Raw genomic sequence first — 18,314 nt, forward strand, 5'->3', positions numbered from 1 at the left:
GGTTTTTTATTACATAATATATAATTGATTGTTTCCAAAGCTGGAAATCTTATAATTACAGGAATCATCATAAGTAGTTGTACTCTACGTATTGATCTTTGTATAATATTCTGTGTTTGAAAATATGCACTCTGTAGGAAGAGTCTGGCTATTTATACTATAAGTTTCCCTCCATTTATTCTCTTCTTCTCCTCGCCTCATACTCGATCCTTCGCGTGTCTTCTTTCTGATTCATTTCTTCTCTCTCTCTCTCTCTCTCTCTCTCTCTCTCTCTCTCTCTCTCTCTCTCTCTCCATATATATAACACGAGAACGAAGAAGCCTGTTATTGATTCGATCAGGTACTCAGGTGCATGTTCAAGGAACTTGATCAAAATCATTAGTCTGTTAAATTCATCGAAGATCGAGTTTGATTTTTGTACTACTATCATGATTCTGTTAAAATCAAAAGAGATTTCGTACATTTTGAAGTGATTTTAGAGCTTTAGAAAGAATAACCTTAGTTATGTTTGATAAGAGTTAGTATATGGAATTACTAAGTAATTTGATGTGATTGGGTTTTTTTCAGGGAGGAATTAAGTGAACAAAGCATAAATGGCGGCAGCAGCAGCTCTTGTAGTGGATGCAGAGTATTTGAAGGAGATAGAAAAGGCCCTTCGAGATCTTCGTGCCCTCATCTCCAACAAAAAATGTGCTCCAATTATGCTTCGATTAGCGTATGTGATTTCTTATATTTTCTGTGCGTATGAATTCATGAATCACGTTCAGATCTATGATCTGTATAGCTATTAGATTAAGAGCTTAATTTATGCTCTGGTGCCTAGGTATTATTTGTGACCTATTAACTGATCGGTATTACTGGAATCGTTATTCTATCTTTGCTGATCGATTACTTTACAAGCTTCTTAAATTAGTTTCTTTATTCTTCTTGAGATCGACATTTCTTTCCAATTCTGTCATGTAAATTAGTTCATTCATTTGTTGCTTAATCTGTCAAATGATAAAATATGGATTATAGATGTTTTAGAAAACTATAGCATTGATGTTGTGCAACAAAGTAAATGTATTCTCTAATAATGATGATGTAGTTGTCTCTCACACACAAATTGTGAAATGAATTAGCAATTAGTTATTCTCAGCAAATTTGATTGTATTATTCTCAGAAGAGATGACTTATGATTGAGCCTAAAGCATAGCATTAAATTTAAGTGTTAATGATGTGATGTTCTAATCCTCATGATCTATAACTAAGAGTTTGCTGGGGAATGCAGATGGCATGATGCAGGGACTTATGATGCTAAAACAAAGACAGGAGGCCCAAATGGTTCAATCAGGAACAAGGAAGAGTATATGCATGCAGCAAACACTGGTCTGAAAATTGCTATTGATCTTTGTGGTAAGTTTCTATGCCTTTCTGCTATAAACATTAATATATTTTTTTTATCCCTTTTGAGAAAAGTATTGATGTATGTGACATTAATAACAGAAGAAGTGAAAGCCAAACACCCGAGAGTTACATATGCTGATCTCTATCAGGTGATTAATTAATTATTGCTTAAATACAAACCACAAATCATCTCTCTCAAACACGTTGGATCTTTTCACTTTAAATTCACCTCTCTTTCAAAATTATAATGAAATGTTGTTCAGCTTGCTGGAGTTGTTGCAGTTGAGGTGACTGGAGGCCCCACCATTAACTTCAAACCTGGAAGGAAGGTATAATAAACTAACCTTTTAGTAATTAATTAATTAATCAGTTTCTTATAATTATTATTTATTGGGTCCCTTATTTATTCTTCCACTTTTCTGTCAAACAGGATTCAAAAGTGTCCCCTAATGAAGGACGTCTTCCTGATGCCAAACAAGGTCACTTTCTTTTCATGTTTTTAATTGTATGTATGTATGTATGTATGTATATATGTATGTATGTATCATGTATGTATAATCTTCAGGTCCAGCACATCTCAGGGATGTGTTCTACAGGATGGGGCTATCAGACAAAGATATAGTTGCACTTTCTGGTGCTCACACTTTGGTCAGTTTTCCTTTCATCAAAGTTGACACCATTTATTTTTTTATGTTTTAACATAAAATATTTATTAATACAATTTCTCTCAGGGAAAGGCACATCCAGAAAGGTCAGGATTTGATGAAAAACCATGGACCAAAGATCCTTTCAAGTTTGACAACTCTTATTTCCTGTAAGTAAAAAATTACACATCCATTTTCTCCTTTTTGATAAAAAATAATATTATTATGTAATTAATGAATGAATCAGGGAGCTTCTAAAAGGAGATTCAGAAGGATTGCTGAAACTTCCTACTGATAAAGCTTTACTCCATGACCCAAACTTTCGTAACTATGTTGAACTTTATGCAAAGGTAAAAATATCTTTTCAATCATATTCATTAATGTTCGATAGGAATTCAAGCTTCTTTTGTGTACACAGGATGAAGATGTGTTCTTCAAAGACTATGCTGAATCACACAAAAAGCTTTCAGAACTTGGGTTCACCCCACAACGCTCAAAGACTGTATTATTTGCACAAACTGCTGTAGGAGTTGTTGCTGCTGCTACTGTGGTCATCCTCAGTTACTTATATGAAATCAACAGAAAGTGCTAAATTTATACATGTTATAATAATAATAATAATAATAATAATAATAATAATAATAAACCCAAACCTGAGACTCATCATCATGATTTGCATTCATATAAATAAGATTGATACAATGCTTATTGTTTTAAACTATCGCCTACATTGTGAAGGCAAATTTTCAATTAAGTTAAACAAAGAAAAAAAAACATGAGTTGGGTGCACAAACACTCCAACAACTAACACCAAACCAAATCACCCAACCACAGTGAGAGAAGAACAAGTCTATCTTCTCCATCATCATCCTATTCCATTAAATTAAAAAGTCAGTAATCATCTTCAGTTCTTCAAGCTCTTGGACTAAGAGTCGAAGTAATATCTTGAAAAACCTTCAACCTCTTCTCAATTTTCCTCCCAACAACCTTTCCTGTCTCAATCTTCATCTTCTCCGGTTCAGTCGTCGTCGTCGTGGAACCCAAAACCGCCGCAAGAATCGCCTCCTCAAAATCCTTACTATCCGGCAAAAGCCCACTCCAGTCGTTTTTCTCCGGCGACCCTGATTTCCTTCTCGCCTTCACCTCCATTTCTCCGGCGTCTTTTTCTCCGTTCACTGACCTCGTTCTCTTTAGCCCCTCCGCCGCATTTTCACCGGTTTTCACGTAAAAAGGCTTAGCATCGATATTCAGTGAATTAGAATTAGAATTAGAATTCGAATTCGAATTCGAATTTGAATTGGAATTGGAATTAGGATTGAGAATCCCAGGTGGGCCCACCACCACCACCGGTTTTTTATTCTCATCACCAAAACCATCTTCGGTTTTTTTGTTTGAAACAGGTACAGGTGCAGAAGATAAATGTTCTTTGCAAGGTTGAGGTTGCCAAAGTGCTGAAGAACCCAAGAAAGCATCGAACAGTTTCCGCTGTTCAACTCTATCTCCGCCGCTATTCATCATCTCTGATTCCAAATCACGTAACATCTGTTGAGCTCTTTCGTATGCTTTCAGATGTGAATCCACCCCACGTGGCCCATCCACCACCGCAGGTTTCACTAACCTTAAAGTATCCTTAGCTTCTCCGAGCCTCCCTTGTTTCATCAAACAAATCCCTAAATTACACATCTTGTTGTTGTCAGGCGCTATCACTAAAGCTCTCCTGTATGCATCTTCTGCTTCAATGTAGTTGTTCTGTTGCATCAACGCCCACCCCAAATTCCCCTTCAAAACAACAAAAACACACAAAATTTAGATTTGGACTTCGAATCCAAAGTCAAAATCAAAGTCAAACGTAGTTCTTACGAGTAGCCGAGTTGCCTCTTGTTCGACTGACACTTGGAATTTCTTTCCTTGAGATCTTGCTGTTTTTGTTCGTTTCCCATTGAAGGCCATTCCTTGTTGGATTAAGAACAATTTGTGTCTTAATAATCCGATTTGGTCATCCAATCTTCCGCATCTCTACACATTCAAATTCGATTTTCAATCAAATCAACAGTTTTGAGGGTTGAAAAAAAATAAAAAAAAAATAAGATTTGTTTTTGAAATCTAACCTTGTAGAGATCTAAAAGGATGTTATCGAGAGACTCTTGAGCTTGATCTGAGCATCTTCTTCGCAACGACTTAATCGCTTCAATGGCTTCTTCTGCTCGATTCTGTTGTTTCATAACAATCGCCATGTCTTTCAGAGCACTATCCACTCTATCTCCGGCGTTAATGGCTGCCCAAAACAACGGAATCGCCCTCTCCGGATCCTTCTCTACCAACTACATAATAAAATTTTCAATATAAATCAATCAAAATCGACGAACCCTATCATAACAAATCAAAAGATTGTGTTTTTTGTAATCTTACTTGAACGTTTTTCGCTCTGACATAAGGAGAATCACCGACTGGGACCTTATGGGTAACATGGAAAGATTCAGATCGAGTTGAGTTCGAGTTCAACGAGTCAGACCGAGTCAAGTTTGAAATCATTGACTCGGATCGAGTTGGATTCAAATTAAACGACTCAGACCGAGTCCTCAATACCCCAGCACCCAGAGGTTTTAATGGCGATGACGGCGCCGATTTGGTGGGTCTGAACCCTGGCGGAGCGTTCCACATATCTTGCATCATCTTGATTGATTTGATTTTTTGAAGGGTTCTTCAAAAAAGATGAATCTTTATTAGAAGATATGTGGATTTGCAGAGTGAGAGTGATATAACCAGTGACAATGGTGGCGGAGGCTGAGAAAAAGAGAGAGATACGGCGGAGGGTTTGAGGGAGAGAAAGAGAAAGAGATGAAGGAGGAAGAGGGGAGAGGCGGTGGAATTTAGCGAGTTTTTGAGTGCTGAGATTTATTTTGAATTATCTGACCGTTGGAGGGTTACCGTTCAAATCACTAGCCGTTGTGTCTGCGATTGGGAAAATGGTAACTTGTTATATTCGGCCCCTGATATTTTGGCAAACGTCACGTTTGCCCTTTCTGAATAAATAATTCGTAGAACAGCCCCCCTGTAGTTTTATTACTTTTATGCCCCTAATAGGTAACACTTGATGACATTTTTAGCTAAAACGGTTTTATCCAAAAGTAATCAGAAAGAAAACTATACTTGAATCTAGTTATGATACAAATGATTTATAGTGTCTTTCTATTTGTTTAATAATAACAAGATGCAGTGAAAAGTCATCTAAGATTTGAAGAATGATACGTTGATAGTTCAAAAGAGTGTGAGCTTTGGGATGCTTTGTCATCGATCAAATAATAAAAAGAATACTATTGCCATTGAAAATATGACCGTTAACTAATATATTTATTCGAGATGTAACTGTTAAATAAATTGGTAGAAATGGTAATTGAATATGAGATTTATGATCCGTATGATATATAATATATTTTTAATACGACACAAAAGTAATAATAAAGAAATGCCAAAACAATGTTATTTGATTTAATTAACCATCACTTGATGTTATTGGGGTTTTCAGTACTAATTAGGATACGGATGGTTGTTAGATTTAACAGCAACACAAAAATATCAGACAAATCTTGGGATGTTTTTTTGGAAACGGCAAATATCATTAAAAATGATCAACGATTAACAAGAAACTAAATCGCGACCAAATAAAACAGTACAAAAACGAGAAACATAAAAAGAACAATTACAATGTGATAAGACTTAGATGAGCAAATGACGAACAACTCCATTCAGCCCAACTACCGCAACCATGAGGACTCCTGTGCTTGCACCATGTATATGACATAGAGATGATATTATCGGCTACTTTTGTTGGAGATGCAATAGTATTTCTGAAGACCATATCGTTTCTGACCAACCAGATGTTCCATAGAAGACAGAAAATCACCGTGCTCCCGATCGATTTCTTTTTAGGAAATCTTGGGATGTTCATCAAGAGTTTGTTCTAATTCTCAAGTACACGTTCAAGAGGATAGTAAAGGCTTTGTCTGACAACAAAGACTTTTCTTGAGGTGTTCCATATACGTAATGTTGGAAGTATGATTGAATCATCATGATTAATGTTATGTATCGTCTAAAATAATATAATCAATGTGTATTGTACAACACATGCCCTTTTATAGGCATGTTTCCTCATTTTTTAGGACATGTAGGGTGGTATCATTTATTGTGAGTCGTTCCATGTTGGACGAAACATATATATTGGTTTGTAAAAAGAAGGTTGTTGGATCTTGCACCTCATATTTTTATTCTTACATAGAATGATGATTCGGTTTTTGAATGTTATGCAATAACGAACTTTGGAGTATAATTATGTTAAGGACATATATTTGGACCTCGAGACATATATATTTGGACCTCCGGATCATGGTATATGTTACTATGTCCACCTAGTATGGAATATGAAGCACACATGTCATTCTTAGTTTATGTGCATGATTAAAATATACTAATTATGTTGTAGCTTTCTCTAGTTAGGGTCGCTTAAAAATGAAAAGTAGGGGAACAGTATGGTTATTATATAATATTAATTGAACATTTGTAAATATTGATTATATGGTAGAAGCATTTACATTAACACATAATAATTAACTGAGAATAGATGAGATTAGAGAATAATGAATTGACTCTAAATTGCTAATCTTGATTTCCTTAAGAAAGGAGAAGGAGCTTTATGGTTTCCTCATTGTCCTTGGCATGAAAAGGGCCCCATGTACTTACCAGAGAAACATTAGATATGCTCTATTTAGATTTAGACTAGAAGGAGTGAGAAAAGGGCCCCATGTTCTTTCTCCTCCTCATACTTGGTTAACTGCTATTTTTTTAATCTAATATAAATATCAACCAACCCTACCGTTTATATTTTATACCATACCAATACTTTTATTATTTCATTAATTTCATTTAAAATCTTTTCATCGTCTTCCACTTCGATAACATTGGAATTGGTGATGCAAGCGGTGAAGGGTTGCAAAAGCTTTGGAGATAATGATTGATATTTAAGCAAAGAGGAAGTCAAAAGTTCACGTCAAAAAAACCAAAAAGATATACAGAGAGACTATGAGTCTGCCCACAATGTCTCATACATGACTACTTTGTTGAGCATGCGATAATTCAAGGGTACTTTTTCGTCATTAGCATACTGCATCGCAACCGATACTTTGACGAGTATGGACGTTTTTAGTTATTACGGATTTAATTGTATATGACTTTGACCCTATAGTTGCTAGAGTCTATGGTACCGGGTGTTGTCCTCCCTCCTAGAGGTTGATGGTTCAAGTCTCATTAGAGACATAGGTGGTGGTATTATGAGTAGTTTAGAAATAGTTAGATTGTCGTTCTAAAAAAAAGTATTCATAGATAGAGACTCTAATTTAATCACTTTGAAAAAAAATCAAGAGTAATATAAAAGTTCTTTGGTTCTTCCTCTTAGACGTAAATCACATCAACCGAATCACGTTAATTCTCTGCATCGTTTTATTTTTTTCCATGCTTGCGAGGACTTTCAGGCTTCTACCCTAAATCTAGTGAAAAGTCTATTATGAAAGTACTATCAAACGAAACTCAATTCAAGACTATTATCGTACACCATCACGAGCCTCATGGTCAGCCCATGCATCTTCCCTTGCTCAGAATCTAGAGCAAGCATGTGGAAGATATGGTGGATAACCTATTGACCCATGTTCAAATCCTGGCACTACTCAGCCCTTGTGGCCATGGAGGTTCGCCTGCAGTGACTCCAGGGCATGAGGCAAAGTCTCATGTTTGCAGCGGGGGATTAGTCGGTGCGCGTAAGCTGGCCCGGAAACGCTCGTTAGGGAAGTTCCCTTTCCAAAAAAAAAAAATCTAGAGCAAGCAACGTCACATGGATCATGAAAGATTTTGTTTTGAAATGCCAATAAGGAATAGCCAATTATAAAAAGAGGGGGTTGGGAATGAAAGCACTCGTGTGGTATGAAAGTAGAGAATTTGAAATAAAGATTCATGTGTACACGAGGTTTTGTTTAAAATACAACTAGTTAAATTGGAGAATGAAGAACAATAATTTGAAATAAAGACTCGTCGTATGTATACGAGATATTTTTTTTAAATACTAGTTAAACTGGAGTACGAAAAATCTATTCGCAAAACAAGTGATAAAGGTGATAGTGATAGTAATGACTAGTTTAATTCTATATATATTTTTTCCTTTTTCTGGGTATGACGAAATTTACACGTTCTCATTCAATCTATATTTATGATTTATTTGAAGCAGAAAAAACTATGACAACAAGGCCCATTAGCTCAGTTGGTTAGAGCGTCGTGCTAATAACGCGAAGGTCGCAGGTTCGAGACCTGCATGGGCCAAAATTTTTGTCGCTAAATCTATTGCTATAAAAAAAAAAAATGCTCTCAGCTCGATAATTGATGTTTTATCACAATTATGACCTGTTTCAGTCTTTTTGTTTATTTAATATATTTATTAAGCGAAATTTCTTTTCCCAGTTTTTGATGTATTATATTAAGAGTTGATATATGACGTTTATTTAAATATCCTTAAATTATAATTTATAGAGGTGACATGATAAAACGATGAACCAAAAGGGAAAAAACAAATATTGAAATATACTATTAAACTCACTACCATCAAATGTTAATGGTATATTAACCTATATACAAAATGCTATTGTTCCAATCCTCCGTATATAACTAAATGCTGTTTAATTAGTATTCACCGACGTTCCATTTATTTCACGAGTTGAGGTTAGAATAATTGGGTAATACACATGCTCCTTAATTTGACTGTTGCGTTCGATCTTTGTAATGTATATTTCTTTCTTTAAACAATCCGCTTAACAAAGTAGAATTTTATAGAAAAAAGAAAAGTCCAAGATTAAAACTCACACCTTTCGGTATACATGTCTTATGTATCATCTTATTGCGTTGAGATTCTTCTCACCTCTAAATTTAATAGCTTCCACAAGCTTGTTTGAAAAAAATATATATATTATCAAGATTTGGACTCGTGTCTTGGAACATAAAAAGACCAAATGCCTTAATCAGTCGAGCGATGATCATACATGAATCAAGTCCACGAAGTTGATTACCTTTCACGATGTTGTTTGAAAGCAGAAAAAGAGGACTAGCGGATTAGCAATAAAACATGTTTAAAATAGATATAAAAAAATATCTAGTAGGCCTTAACACCATAACTTTTCAAAATAAAACCGGATTGGTGTAGATTAGCCACCAACTACACACATTACTAGGGGTGGCAACCGGGTGGGTTTGGTTCAAGGTGATTTGCTCAATTAAATGAGCTAAAAATCTCAACCTAATCTAATCAGTTTAATTAAACATTTTTTTCATCAGTCATCTCTTAGTAAATTTGATCAGAGTCAATATCTATCGACAGAAGGCAAACGGACAACAAGTTGTGTCGTTGGTCCTTTATGGATGGCAAAACGAATTTTTTGAAAACAACATATGTAGATGTAGGAGATACAATATTAGAATGCATGACCCGCTGGACTCTGTTAAGGAGCTCCACTGCCTCTGGCACGAAAAAACCAAAGGTATCAAAAGCAAAAGGTATAAACACATGTTGATTTTCTATGAATGCATTCTCGTGTTTTTCCACTTTGCACACATCAGCATTCAAAGTGGCATGCCCTGCTATGAAACCACCGCTTCTCAAATCGACGAGAAGGGAGACCCCAATAAGATCTGCACACGTGTGCTTCCCTCCTACCCATCTAAAGACCAAAATATCAGTCGGTCTAACTGTGAATCTTCTATCCAGCGGGTCTGTCAAAAAGTTCACTGACACTTCTTTCTTCATTGAAATACTAGCACGCCAAAAGCATCAAAGAGAACATTCGTAACCACATCTCTTTATAATGAACCGCATGTTCCCCAAAAGTGTCCAAACATGTCTTTGTGGCAAACTAGGCATATCTCGTTAATCGGGAATAGAGGAATCATGAGGCGGTAACGAAGGATAGTTCAGTACTCCACATGAGACATATGTTGGTTGGGGCCATCAATAGGGATAGTAGAAAATCATGAGCATTAGGTGCCCGAAGACACTCAAAAATTGTTTTCTATCTAACAGTCATGTTGAAGTCGACTTCCATATCTTTGACGATTTTGCTACAAAGGGCACATGTCAATGCCTTTTAGGATTAGGGAGTGTCCTTATTAGTGAAACTGCTATAGTCGAATCCCAGAATCGTATCGCGAAGGCGAGTCAAAGCACAAAATTAATCAGAGTTCATACCACACATGTCACTGTCATGTAAGATGTGGTCATGTAATGTCCAAGATTGGGCCCTCGAGACTACAAATGCGTAGGATGAAACCTCGAATGCTACATACAAACCCAAACCAACAAAACGAATAGGTAAGGAAGCTATCCACCATTGGATGTCTCCAAAAAAAAGGGCCTCTACATATCACCATATCCTAGATAGACCCGTGCAATTCTTTGTCATAGAACAAAGCTTCCTCTTTTATGTGTACCGGTTGACATGTCTTTAAACCAAAGAAAAGTTGTGCAATGCCCATACATGATCGAAGCAGAAGGAGCTCACTCTGCAGGTCACATAGTTATGGAAGAAGACCCATCAAATCAACAACATTAACCGCTCTCTTCATGGCCAACCCACTAATAAACCCCACGTCTCTGCTAACGGCCCTCCCACGAAGCTTCACCCCCAAAGACGGTCTCCCTATATACGTTGGGAATAAATCGGTATGAAACTTTCTACCATCACAGGAGGGCCAAAAAATCTCTGTTTTCTTAATATTCAACTCAAGACCCAAGCATGGATCATTCACCCGAATAAAACACTCTAGCCACCTCCTCTGAATCCCCAATGACAATCCCATCATCTAGATACAAAGCATGGATAAGGAGCTTGCAATTGTTTCTAATCTTATGCACAAGCGGGTGGAAAACGAGGGCAAAAAGAAGAGGACCCAATGGGTCGCCTTGCTGCACCCCAGTGGAAGACCATATATGTTGGTCTCATATATAAAGTCTCGTTGCTTACCCATATAAGAAATTCACCCACAAAAGAAAATAGAAGGGTATATCCTCCTAACCTCATGGAGCGAGACTGATCTATCCACCAAGTTAAAAGCATTCGAGAAATCCACTGTAAAATTGTAAGAGACCCATCAGTGTGGCGATCACTAAACACCCTATTAGTACTATGTAACACAGCCTCAACACCCCCGGACACACCAACCCCAAACTAAAAATCATTAAGGTACTTGGCCATTTCTTTACCCACACCTTTCATGGCAACCTTGGAAACCAGCCGTCTCTATATAGTGCCTACTACAATTGGACGAATCCCGTTGTTTGGTTTAATCAGAGGTGTGAGATGAGCGGCTGCAACAAACTCTGCTAAAATGGACGCACATCTTCCCGCTAACTATAAATTAACCAAAACAGTGATAGCACGTAGGTGATCTGTGACTATAGCAGACTCTTCTCCACAAAGGGCATTCAGAATGTATTGAGCCCTCAAGCCATTTCTCCCGCATGAAATTTCGTTAGGAAAAGATTTAATGCAGCCAAATACACAATCAAAGTCTGCTATTTCTTTTTGCAATATAATACAACTCAAAGTCTGTTATTAAACATGTTAGAATATTCCCATCTAATACAACTCAACTTATTAAATAAACATGTTAATATTGGATGGACACATTTATGTTTTAATATAAAAAAAGAGATTGTCGTTTAATTAAATAAACTAAATACTTAAATAGTTGTTCAATATTACATGAAATATAAATAACATAAACTAAATACTATAACTACATATGGTTTTATATTATGTATTAAATATATTATAATTAAATGCCAATATTACATGAAATATAAATGCCATGAAGGCTGAAGCAAGTAACCAATCATGATCAAGTATTAGACTATGCAAAGAAAAAAAGACCTATCGAACAAATATGTACGTTGAGTATAAGTTGAGGGACCAAAATTGTAAATATTTTCCATTGTATTAGTACGCGAGTATTCAAATAACTTGAATTACAGAATTCGATACAAATTCAATAAAATTGCTTGTTGATAGCTACAATGAATTTGTGTCGAATTTATGCTCTTGTATTAAGCATTTATTCTATGCAAAATCTGCAACCCAAATGATACTTTTTCGCCTTTTTGATTCCCAAAAACTTGTTAATCATCATTACGCAAGAATTAAGCCCTAGATTTGGTTAATGACAAAATGGTGGAAACCATAAGCTTGCAGTCTATAGGCTTTGTAAGATACGCATCCATTCCCACTTCCAAGCATTTAGCTTCATCAGATGACATCGCATGTGCTGTCAATGCCACAATCGGAATGTGCGATTCCGATTCCATTTCCGCTCTTCGAATCGCTTTCGTTGCTTCATACCCATCCATCTTCGGCATCTGGTATTTCAAATTACATGGTTTCATTCATAACCCAAAAATTGTAAATTGTAAACTATAAGTTACAAATTACAAATAACATTCTTACCTGACAATCCATGAGAACCAAATCATAAGGTGTAGATTCAATAGATTTCTTCCCCTTCTTCACTTCATGGATAAAAATGTCAAGAGCTTCAACTGCCTGGGCCCCATCTCCCACAACCACAACTACAGCACCCATTTGCTCAAGCATCATAGTTGCGACTCTCTGAAGAACTGGTGTATCTTCAGCCAATAAAATCCGTAACCCTTCAAGACACTTTTTTCCATTTTTGCCCTTCTCTTCGTCATGAATCTCTTCATGAACTTCGATTTTGTCTCCACCATTTGGAAAGAATGTCAATGGAGGTGTCTCGTTTATAGCGGTTTCAATTATTTGAATCAATTTTGACTTGTATAATGGTCCACTTACCATTAACAAATACCCTCTTCTTCTAAGTTCAATCTTGATTGTATTAGAAGTATCATGGTTGAGAACCCAACCGAATTTTGCCCTTTTGTTGAATTTATGTAAAAAATTGAGTTGTTCTTTCCATATGTCTGTGCTTAGGTTAAGTAGTCCAATGTCAATGACTATGAGGAAAAAGTCAACTTTTGAACTTATGTTTTGGGCATAATTTGTGGGGTTAAAGAGTTGTTGAAGTATGTGTGTAAGTTCATTCCACTCGTTTGCTTCCCATATGGGAACTCCAAGTTTAAGTAGCCACTGGGAAAGAATTGTTCGACCCATTGTTCCATTGAGTGCAAGCATTATCTGTGTAGTTGAAATTTTAATTATATAGAAACAGATATACAGACAATAAAACATAAAACAAATATACAGATAGTAAAGCATAAAACATAATGCAAATATACAAACAATAAAGCATAAAACATATATATAGACAGTAAAGCATAATGCAGATATACAGACAATAAAACATAAAACAGATATACAGACAGTAAAGCATAATATAGATATACAAACAATAAAGCATAAAACAGATATAGAGACAGTAAAGCATAATACAAATATACAGACAATAAAGCATAAAGCAGTTACACGGGCAATATAGCTTAAAAATAGAAATATATGCAATAAAACGTAAAAAAGATCAACCATAACATATAAAACATGTATACAGACAATAAAGCATAAAGATAAAACATATTAAAGAAAATAAAGCATAAAACATATATATATATATATATATATATATATATATATATATATATATATATATATATATATATATATATATATATATATATATATATATATAGTAAATAAAACATAAAGCAAATATATATATGCAATTATTATTATTATCCTCCCTAATAAATGAAAATAATTTTGTCAAATGTCACTCTTTCATTAACTTGGACACATGTCATTTTTTGGTATTTTTGAATAAATGTTTTTTCCATGTGTCATTTTCTCATTATTTATCTTTTTTTTAATTAACACATCATATTTACACCTCAATTAATAATTGTCTTATTTGAAAATAACCATTAAATGACAATATTACAACTCATATACTATTGAATATGTTTTCTTTTAAATTCAAATTATAAATTTCAAATTTAAATAAAATTTTGTTTAAACCTTCATATTTAATTTTTTTTGTTTTATCCAACCCGTATAAGATCCGGGTCACACTACTAGTAAAAGTATAAAACAAAAATATATGCAATAAAGCATAAAACATAAGGAAAACAAGGCATAAAATAGGAATTGAGTCATTGACAATAACGCTTAAAGGGTGAAGTCATTCATGTTGTTGTACTACTATTTTCACACAATAAACACTTGAAATAGAGTAAAAATAACATTAATGTTTTAAAAATTATGTTAGTGAAGTGTACTATGAATTTAAGCATAAACAAAACTTGAAAACTCATAAACAAATGGAAGAAGTTGAATTTAGTTATGTTAATATCACCTTCAAGTTAATTTCTGAAAATTTAGGTTTGTAGATTTCTCTTGGTGTATCTGAAGGAGTACTGAGTAAAAGATATAGTTGCATTAGAGTCCCTGATCCATTCTTCTTCACTACTCTTATTTCTCCACCCATTTTGTTAACCTGTTAATAACTTTCTTTTATTTATTTATTTATTTTTTGAAAAACATATAAAATTTGAACTTGGGTTTCAAGAATTCCTTACAAGGGATCGAACTATGCATAACCCAAGACCCGTTCCACCATGCCTGAAATTATAAAACTAATTTAGAAAAAGTTAATTGTTCAATATAAAAGGGTAGTTTAGTCATTTACAATCTAGTTGTTGATGGATCGGCTTGTTCAAAGCTTTCAAAAACCGACTCCCATTTGCTTGGATCAATTCCTATATTTTGAGAAAGGTCAAAGTACAATATTGTAATAGAAAAGAATAAAAGTAAGATGCAATAAATTATAATAAACAAATAAATGAAATTACGTTTCTATTTCTTGCAATTTTATTAAAAAATCAAAGTTCATACCACAACCAGTATCTTCAACTTCAAAATAAAGAATCATTGTGTTATCATTCTTTGAACATGTTTTCTCATGGAGTCCTTGTTTTTTTAACCTTTTTTGAAATGCAGACCATAAAGCTTTCTCATCAACATAAAACTTCTCATTTTCATTAAAAGACTTCAAATTCTCGCTCCATCCTCGAACAATAATATATCCTGCTGTAAATCATTTTCTTTTTTTCATATTAATCACTAAAAGCCAATTTTTATAAATTAAAAAGAATTATTTAAAATTGTGCTTACATGTTGTAAACTTGATTGAGTTGCTAATTAGATTTGCAAATATTTGAACAACTCTACCCGAGTCTCCTCGAACCACTTTCGGCATATCATCTAATGTTGTTAAACAATTAACAAACAATAGAAAAAAATATCATTAGACATTATTAGTGTAACCTAATTATTTAGCATTTTAGTGTTCGATTTGATATAATTAAATATTACCAGAGAGATCTATAATGGTTTCCACATTGTGATTCTTGCATTGCACAGAAAACATATCTACAAGTCCTTCAAGTTCTCGACCCAAATCAAACTCGGCTTCTTCCAACACCAATTTACCAGATTCCACCTGTAATTCATAAGTATATCAACTAATTATTCTCTTTGCTTTTACTTAAAAAACCAATCTTGAAAAAAAAAAATTGAAAATGACAAAGGCTTTAATACTAGAAAAAATTTAAAATGGTTTTTAAGGTAAATGGCCTCCTAAAAAACAATGAAGTTGATGTAATTAGACATTAAGGACTTTTTTGATACGGTCGGATTTAGACTGTGTGATACCAATTAGACGGTTTAATCAGACAGACTTTGACTCAATCAATCAGATAGTTATATAACTGAAAACATGTAATTTTTTTGGTATTTTACCTTACTAATATCCAAGATATTATTGAGAAGCCTAAGGAGAGCTGTTGAACATCTACGAATTTGAGTAATCGTTGCACTTTGTTCATTTGTAAGACACTCATCACACAGAAGAATGTCCAACAATCCTATGACAGCCGCCATTGGTGTTCTCAACTCATGGCTGTTTCAAAACATTCACACAAACATTAAATTTATATTTTCTTTTTTCACAAAGGGCAAGATCGTAAATTACCAACCTCATATTCGCTAAAAACTGGCTCTTAAAATTGCTCGATGCCTCTGCTTTCCTTCTTGCATCATAATGACTAATTAACTCTGCCCTTAATTTCATTTCTTTGGACACTCCATTAGTTAATATAAAAATACAAATACACCCCACAACAAGTACACAAACAGACGCCGATATCAATATCATTAATGTCTTAAATGCCCTTGCATCCACCTTCCCCATTATGTACTTCCTCGGAATACAAAGAACTCCGACCATCGGAAGTCGTGTTAAGTTCAAGAAAAAAGAATCTATGTAGTATCTCTGGTGGCCGAGTCTGGCGGCGGCCGTGTGAACTTTCCGGGTAACCGGAGGTTGTCCGCCGTAAGCTTTTTCCACCCACTTAGCTCCCGATTTTATAATCTCATCTTCGGAATCCACCGCCATCATGAGCGTGGGCCCACTCGGTGAGCTTCTCAACAATGGCGTACTAGAATTAGAAGTCGCAAGCAACCACCCTTCTTGAGACGTTAAGTAAATATGTCCGTCGTGAAGCTCCACCAGCTCCTTCATAAGCTGTCCGACACTGTACAGCGCCGTCGTAACTCCCACCACCGCCACTATACTCCCTCCGCCCTCGTCCAACACCGGTAAAGCAGCCGACAGCAAGGGTGAACTTGTAAATTTACTCACCGCGATATGCCAAGAAGCTGCTCCGTCGGGTACCTGAGAGATTCCGGCGATGTTCATTAACTCGTCCGGCGGGATTTCCTTCTGTTTTCCGGTTTTTCTTCCGGTGTCGGGATCCAGTGGTTCTCGATACCAGATTGCTGATATGTTCCCGTGGATTGTTTGATCGTTCCACCCTTGATGAGGTAAAGATTGGTTTACATCGTAGGGTTCAACCATGGTGTAATTATACAGATTTGAGTATATGTAATACGTGTTTTTGTCTCTAAGATCTCGATGAAAAGCTTGAACGAATCCGTTTCTGTATTTTATCGACATGGAATTCAAAGCTTTGTGGCTTGCGAATAGGGCCCACGTTACGTCTCTCATAACTTCATACAACTGATCATATAGATTAAGAAATAAACATTAGTATATAACTATAATACAACGAAAATAAGTAATTAACTGAAGTTTTTTAGGGTTTTTGAACGTAGTAGATCGATATAACCTCTACTTGTTGTGCTTGGTTTTCAGCTTTGCTATATTTTCTTATGACGTATTCAGAAAGCTTGACTTGGGATGTTGTTATTTCAACTGTTGAGTTCAAGATTTTCCACATACGTAACATGGGACGTTGTAAAAGTTCATATCGAAGGCCAAATGCTAAAGCGTTTAATGATGTTCTTGTGTAAACTTTGGTGAAATGCCACGTGAGGAGTGTTAATAGACCTATAAGAATCGCTAGCATCGCCTTCATTAATGAAAAACCACAAGAAAACATTAGCAAAAACGAGGATTTTTCTTTAAGGAAAATCGTGGGTTAGTTTTGTTGATTACCATGATGGCAAGGCGGGCTACACAGACACTGTAGCATCGGATTTTTTCTTGATTGATGTTGCCACGTGGACTTGTTCTACCAGATGAGTGGTTTATTCTCGAAGAAGTTAAGGTTGAAGAAATTTTGTTGAAAATTCGTCTTGGGGCTGATGCCATTTGTGTGGTTTGATCGAAGTGGTGAATGTAGTTGGGATAGTGTTCTTTATGTGTCATGTGTTATTCTTTGAAAATGATTTATAAAAAAAAAATAAATAAATAAAATAAAATAAAAATTCTGATATGGGGTCAACTACACTTAACACGCCCCTTGTGTAGCCATCCAGTTAATTAAATCGTACGCATGGGCATAAGTGGGGTGATGTGGATTGTGCACACGAGGTCCTTAGACCACCCACATCGGGTCTTTCAAAAAATACTTGCAATGCTACTAATCAAAATTTATTGCCACCAAGGACTTTGTCTTTGAAATACTATTATATTAATTTTTTAATCAAACAATCATATTTAAATATTAACAACCTCTATATATATATATATATATATATATATATATATATATATATATATATATATAAATAAAAGAGTCGGCTAAAAAGACAACTAAATTTTCCATATAGACACCCTAATTAATTTTTAAAAAGAATATACGGACACACTTTAGGTCACAATTATTTTGTTGAAGCTGTATTTGGAAGGCACCATCCAGTATTTTAA

At 35.0% G+C, this 18,314-nt stretch overlaps 3 protein-coding genes and 1 non-coding gene across 7 annotated transcripts; 2 read left to right on the plus strand and 2 right to left on the minus strand.

The window, feature by feature from the left end:
- Positions 1-202: 202 nt before the first annotated feature.
- Positions 203-2,693, plus strand: LOC111897699 (L-ascorbate peroxidase 3). Of its 4 annotated transcripts, none has more exons than XM_023893654.3 (10): positions 203-340; positions 568-715; positions 1,271-1,395; positions 1,486-1,535; positions 1,650-1,715; positions 1,817-1,865; positions 1,952-2,034; positions 2,118-2,200; positions 2,278-2,380; positions 2,449-2,693. In XM_023893654.3, the coding sequence occupies exons 2-10, from the start codon at positions 594-596 to the stop codon at positions 2,620-2,622; spliced, it is 855 nt and encodes a 284-aa protein (XP_023749422.1). In that variant the 5' UTR covers positions 203-340; positions 568-593; the 3' UTR covers positions 2,623-2,693. The 4 variants fall into 4 exon arrangements, with proteins under 4 accessions (XP_023749422.1, XP_052625307.1, XP_023749417.1 ...); XM_052769347.1 differs by having other exon boundaries at positions 218-348; positions 1,489-1,535; XM_023893649.3 differs by having other exon boundaries at positions 221-348.
- On the minus strand, positions 2,685-4,703 carry LOC111897694 (protein POLLENLESS 3-LIKE 2). Its single transcript, XM_023893644.3, has 4 exons — positions 4,440-4,703; positions 4,139-4,351; positions 3,891-4,046; positions 2,685-3,809 (listed from the first exon to the last, which is right to left on the minus strand). The coding sequence occupies exons 1-4, from the start codon at positions 4,701-4,703 to the stop codon at positions 2,943-2,945; spliced, it is 1,500 nt and encodes a 499-aa protein (XP_023749412.1). The 3' UTR covers positions 2,685-2,942.
- A 3,616-nt stretch (positions 4,704-8,319) lies between these two features.
- On the plus strand, positions 8,320-8,393 carry TRNAI-AAU (transfer RNA isoleucine (anticodon AAU)). The gene has a single exon. It is a non-coding gene; the product is annotated as a tRNA-Ile (tRNA).
- A 3,627-nt stretch (positions 8,394-12,020) lies between these two features.
- Positions 12,021-17,840, minus strand: LOC111897684 (histidine kinase 1). The gene is made up of 12 exons (XM_023893636.3): positions 17,601-17,840; positions 17,272-17,514; positions 16,120-17,162; positions 15,884-16,043; positions 15,458-15,584; positions 15,257-15,346; positions 14,978-15,172; positions 14,772-14,841; positions 14,662-14,704; positions 14,439-14,579; positions 12,560-13,267; positions 12,021-12,471 (listed from the first exon to the last, which is right to left on the minus strand). Exons 1-12 carry the CDS (start codon positions 17,811-17,813, stop codon positions 12,256-12,258), a joined length of 3,249 nt encoding a protein of 1,082 aa, XP_023749404.2. The 5' UTR covers positions 17,814-17,840; the 3' UTR covers positions 12,021-12,255.
- Between the last annotated feature and the right edge of the window lie 474 nt (positions 17,841-18,314).

This window comes from Lactuca sativa, chromosome 3, assembly GCF_002870075.4.
Source record: "Lactuca sativa cultivar Salinas chromosome 3, Lsat_Salinas_v11, whole genome shotgun sequence".
In the NCBI taxonomy this organism is placed as follows: Eukaryota; Viridiplantae; Streptophyta; class Magnoliopsida; order Asterales; family Asteraceae; genus Lactuca; species Lactuca sativa.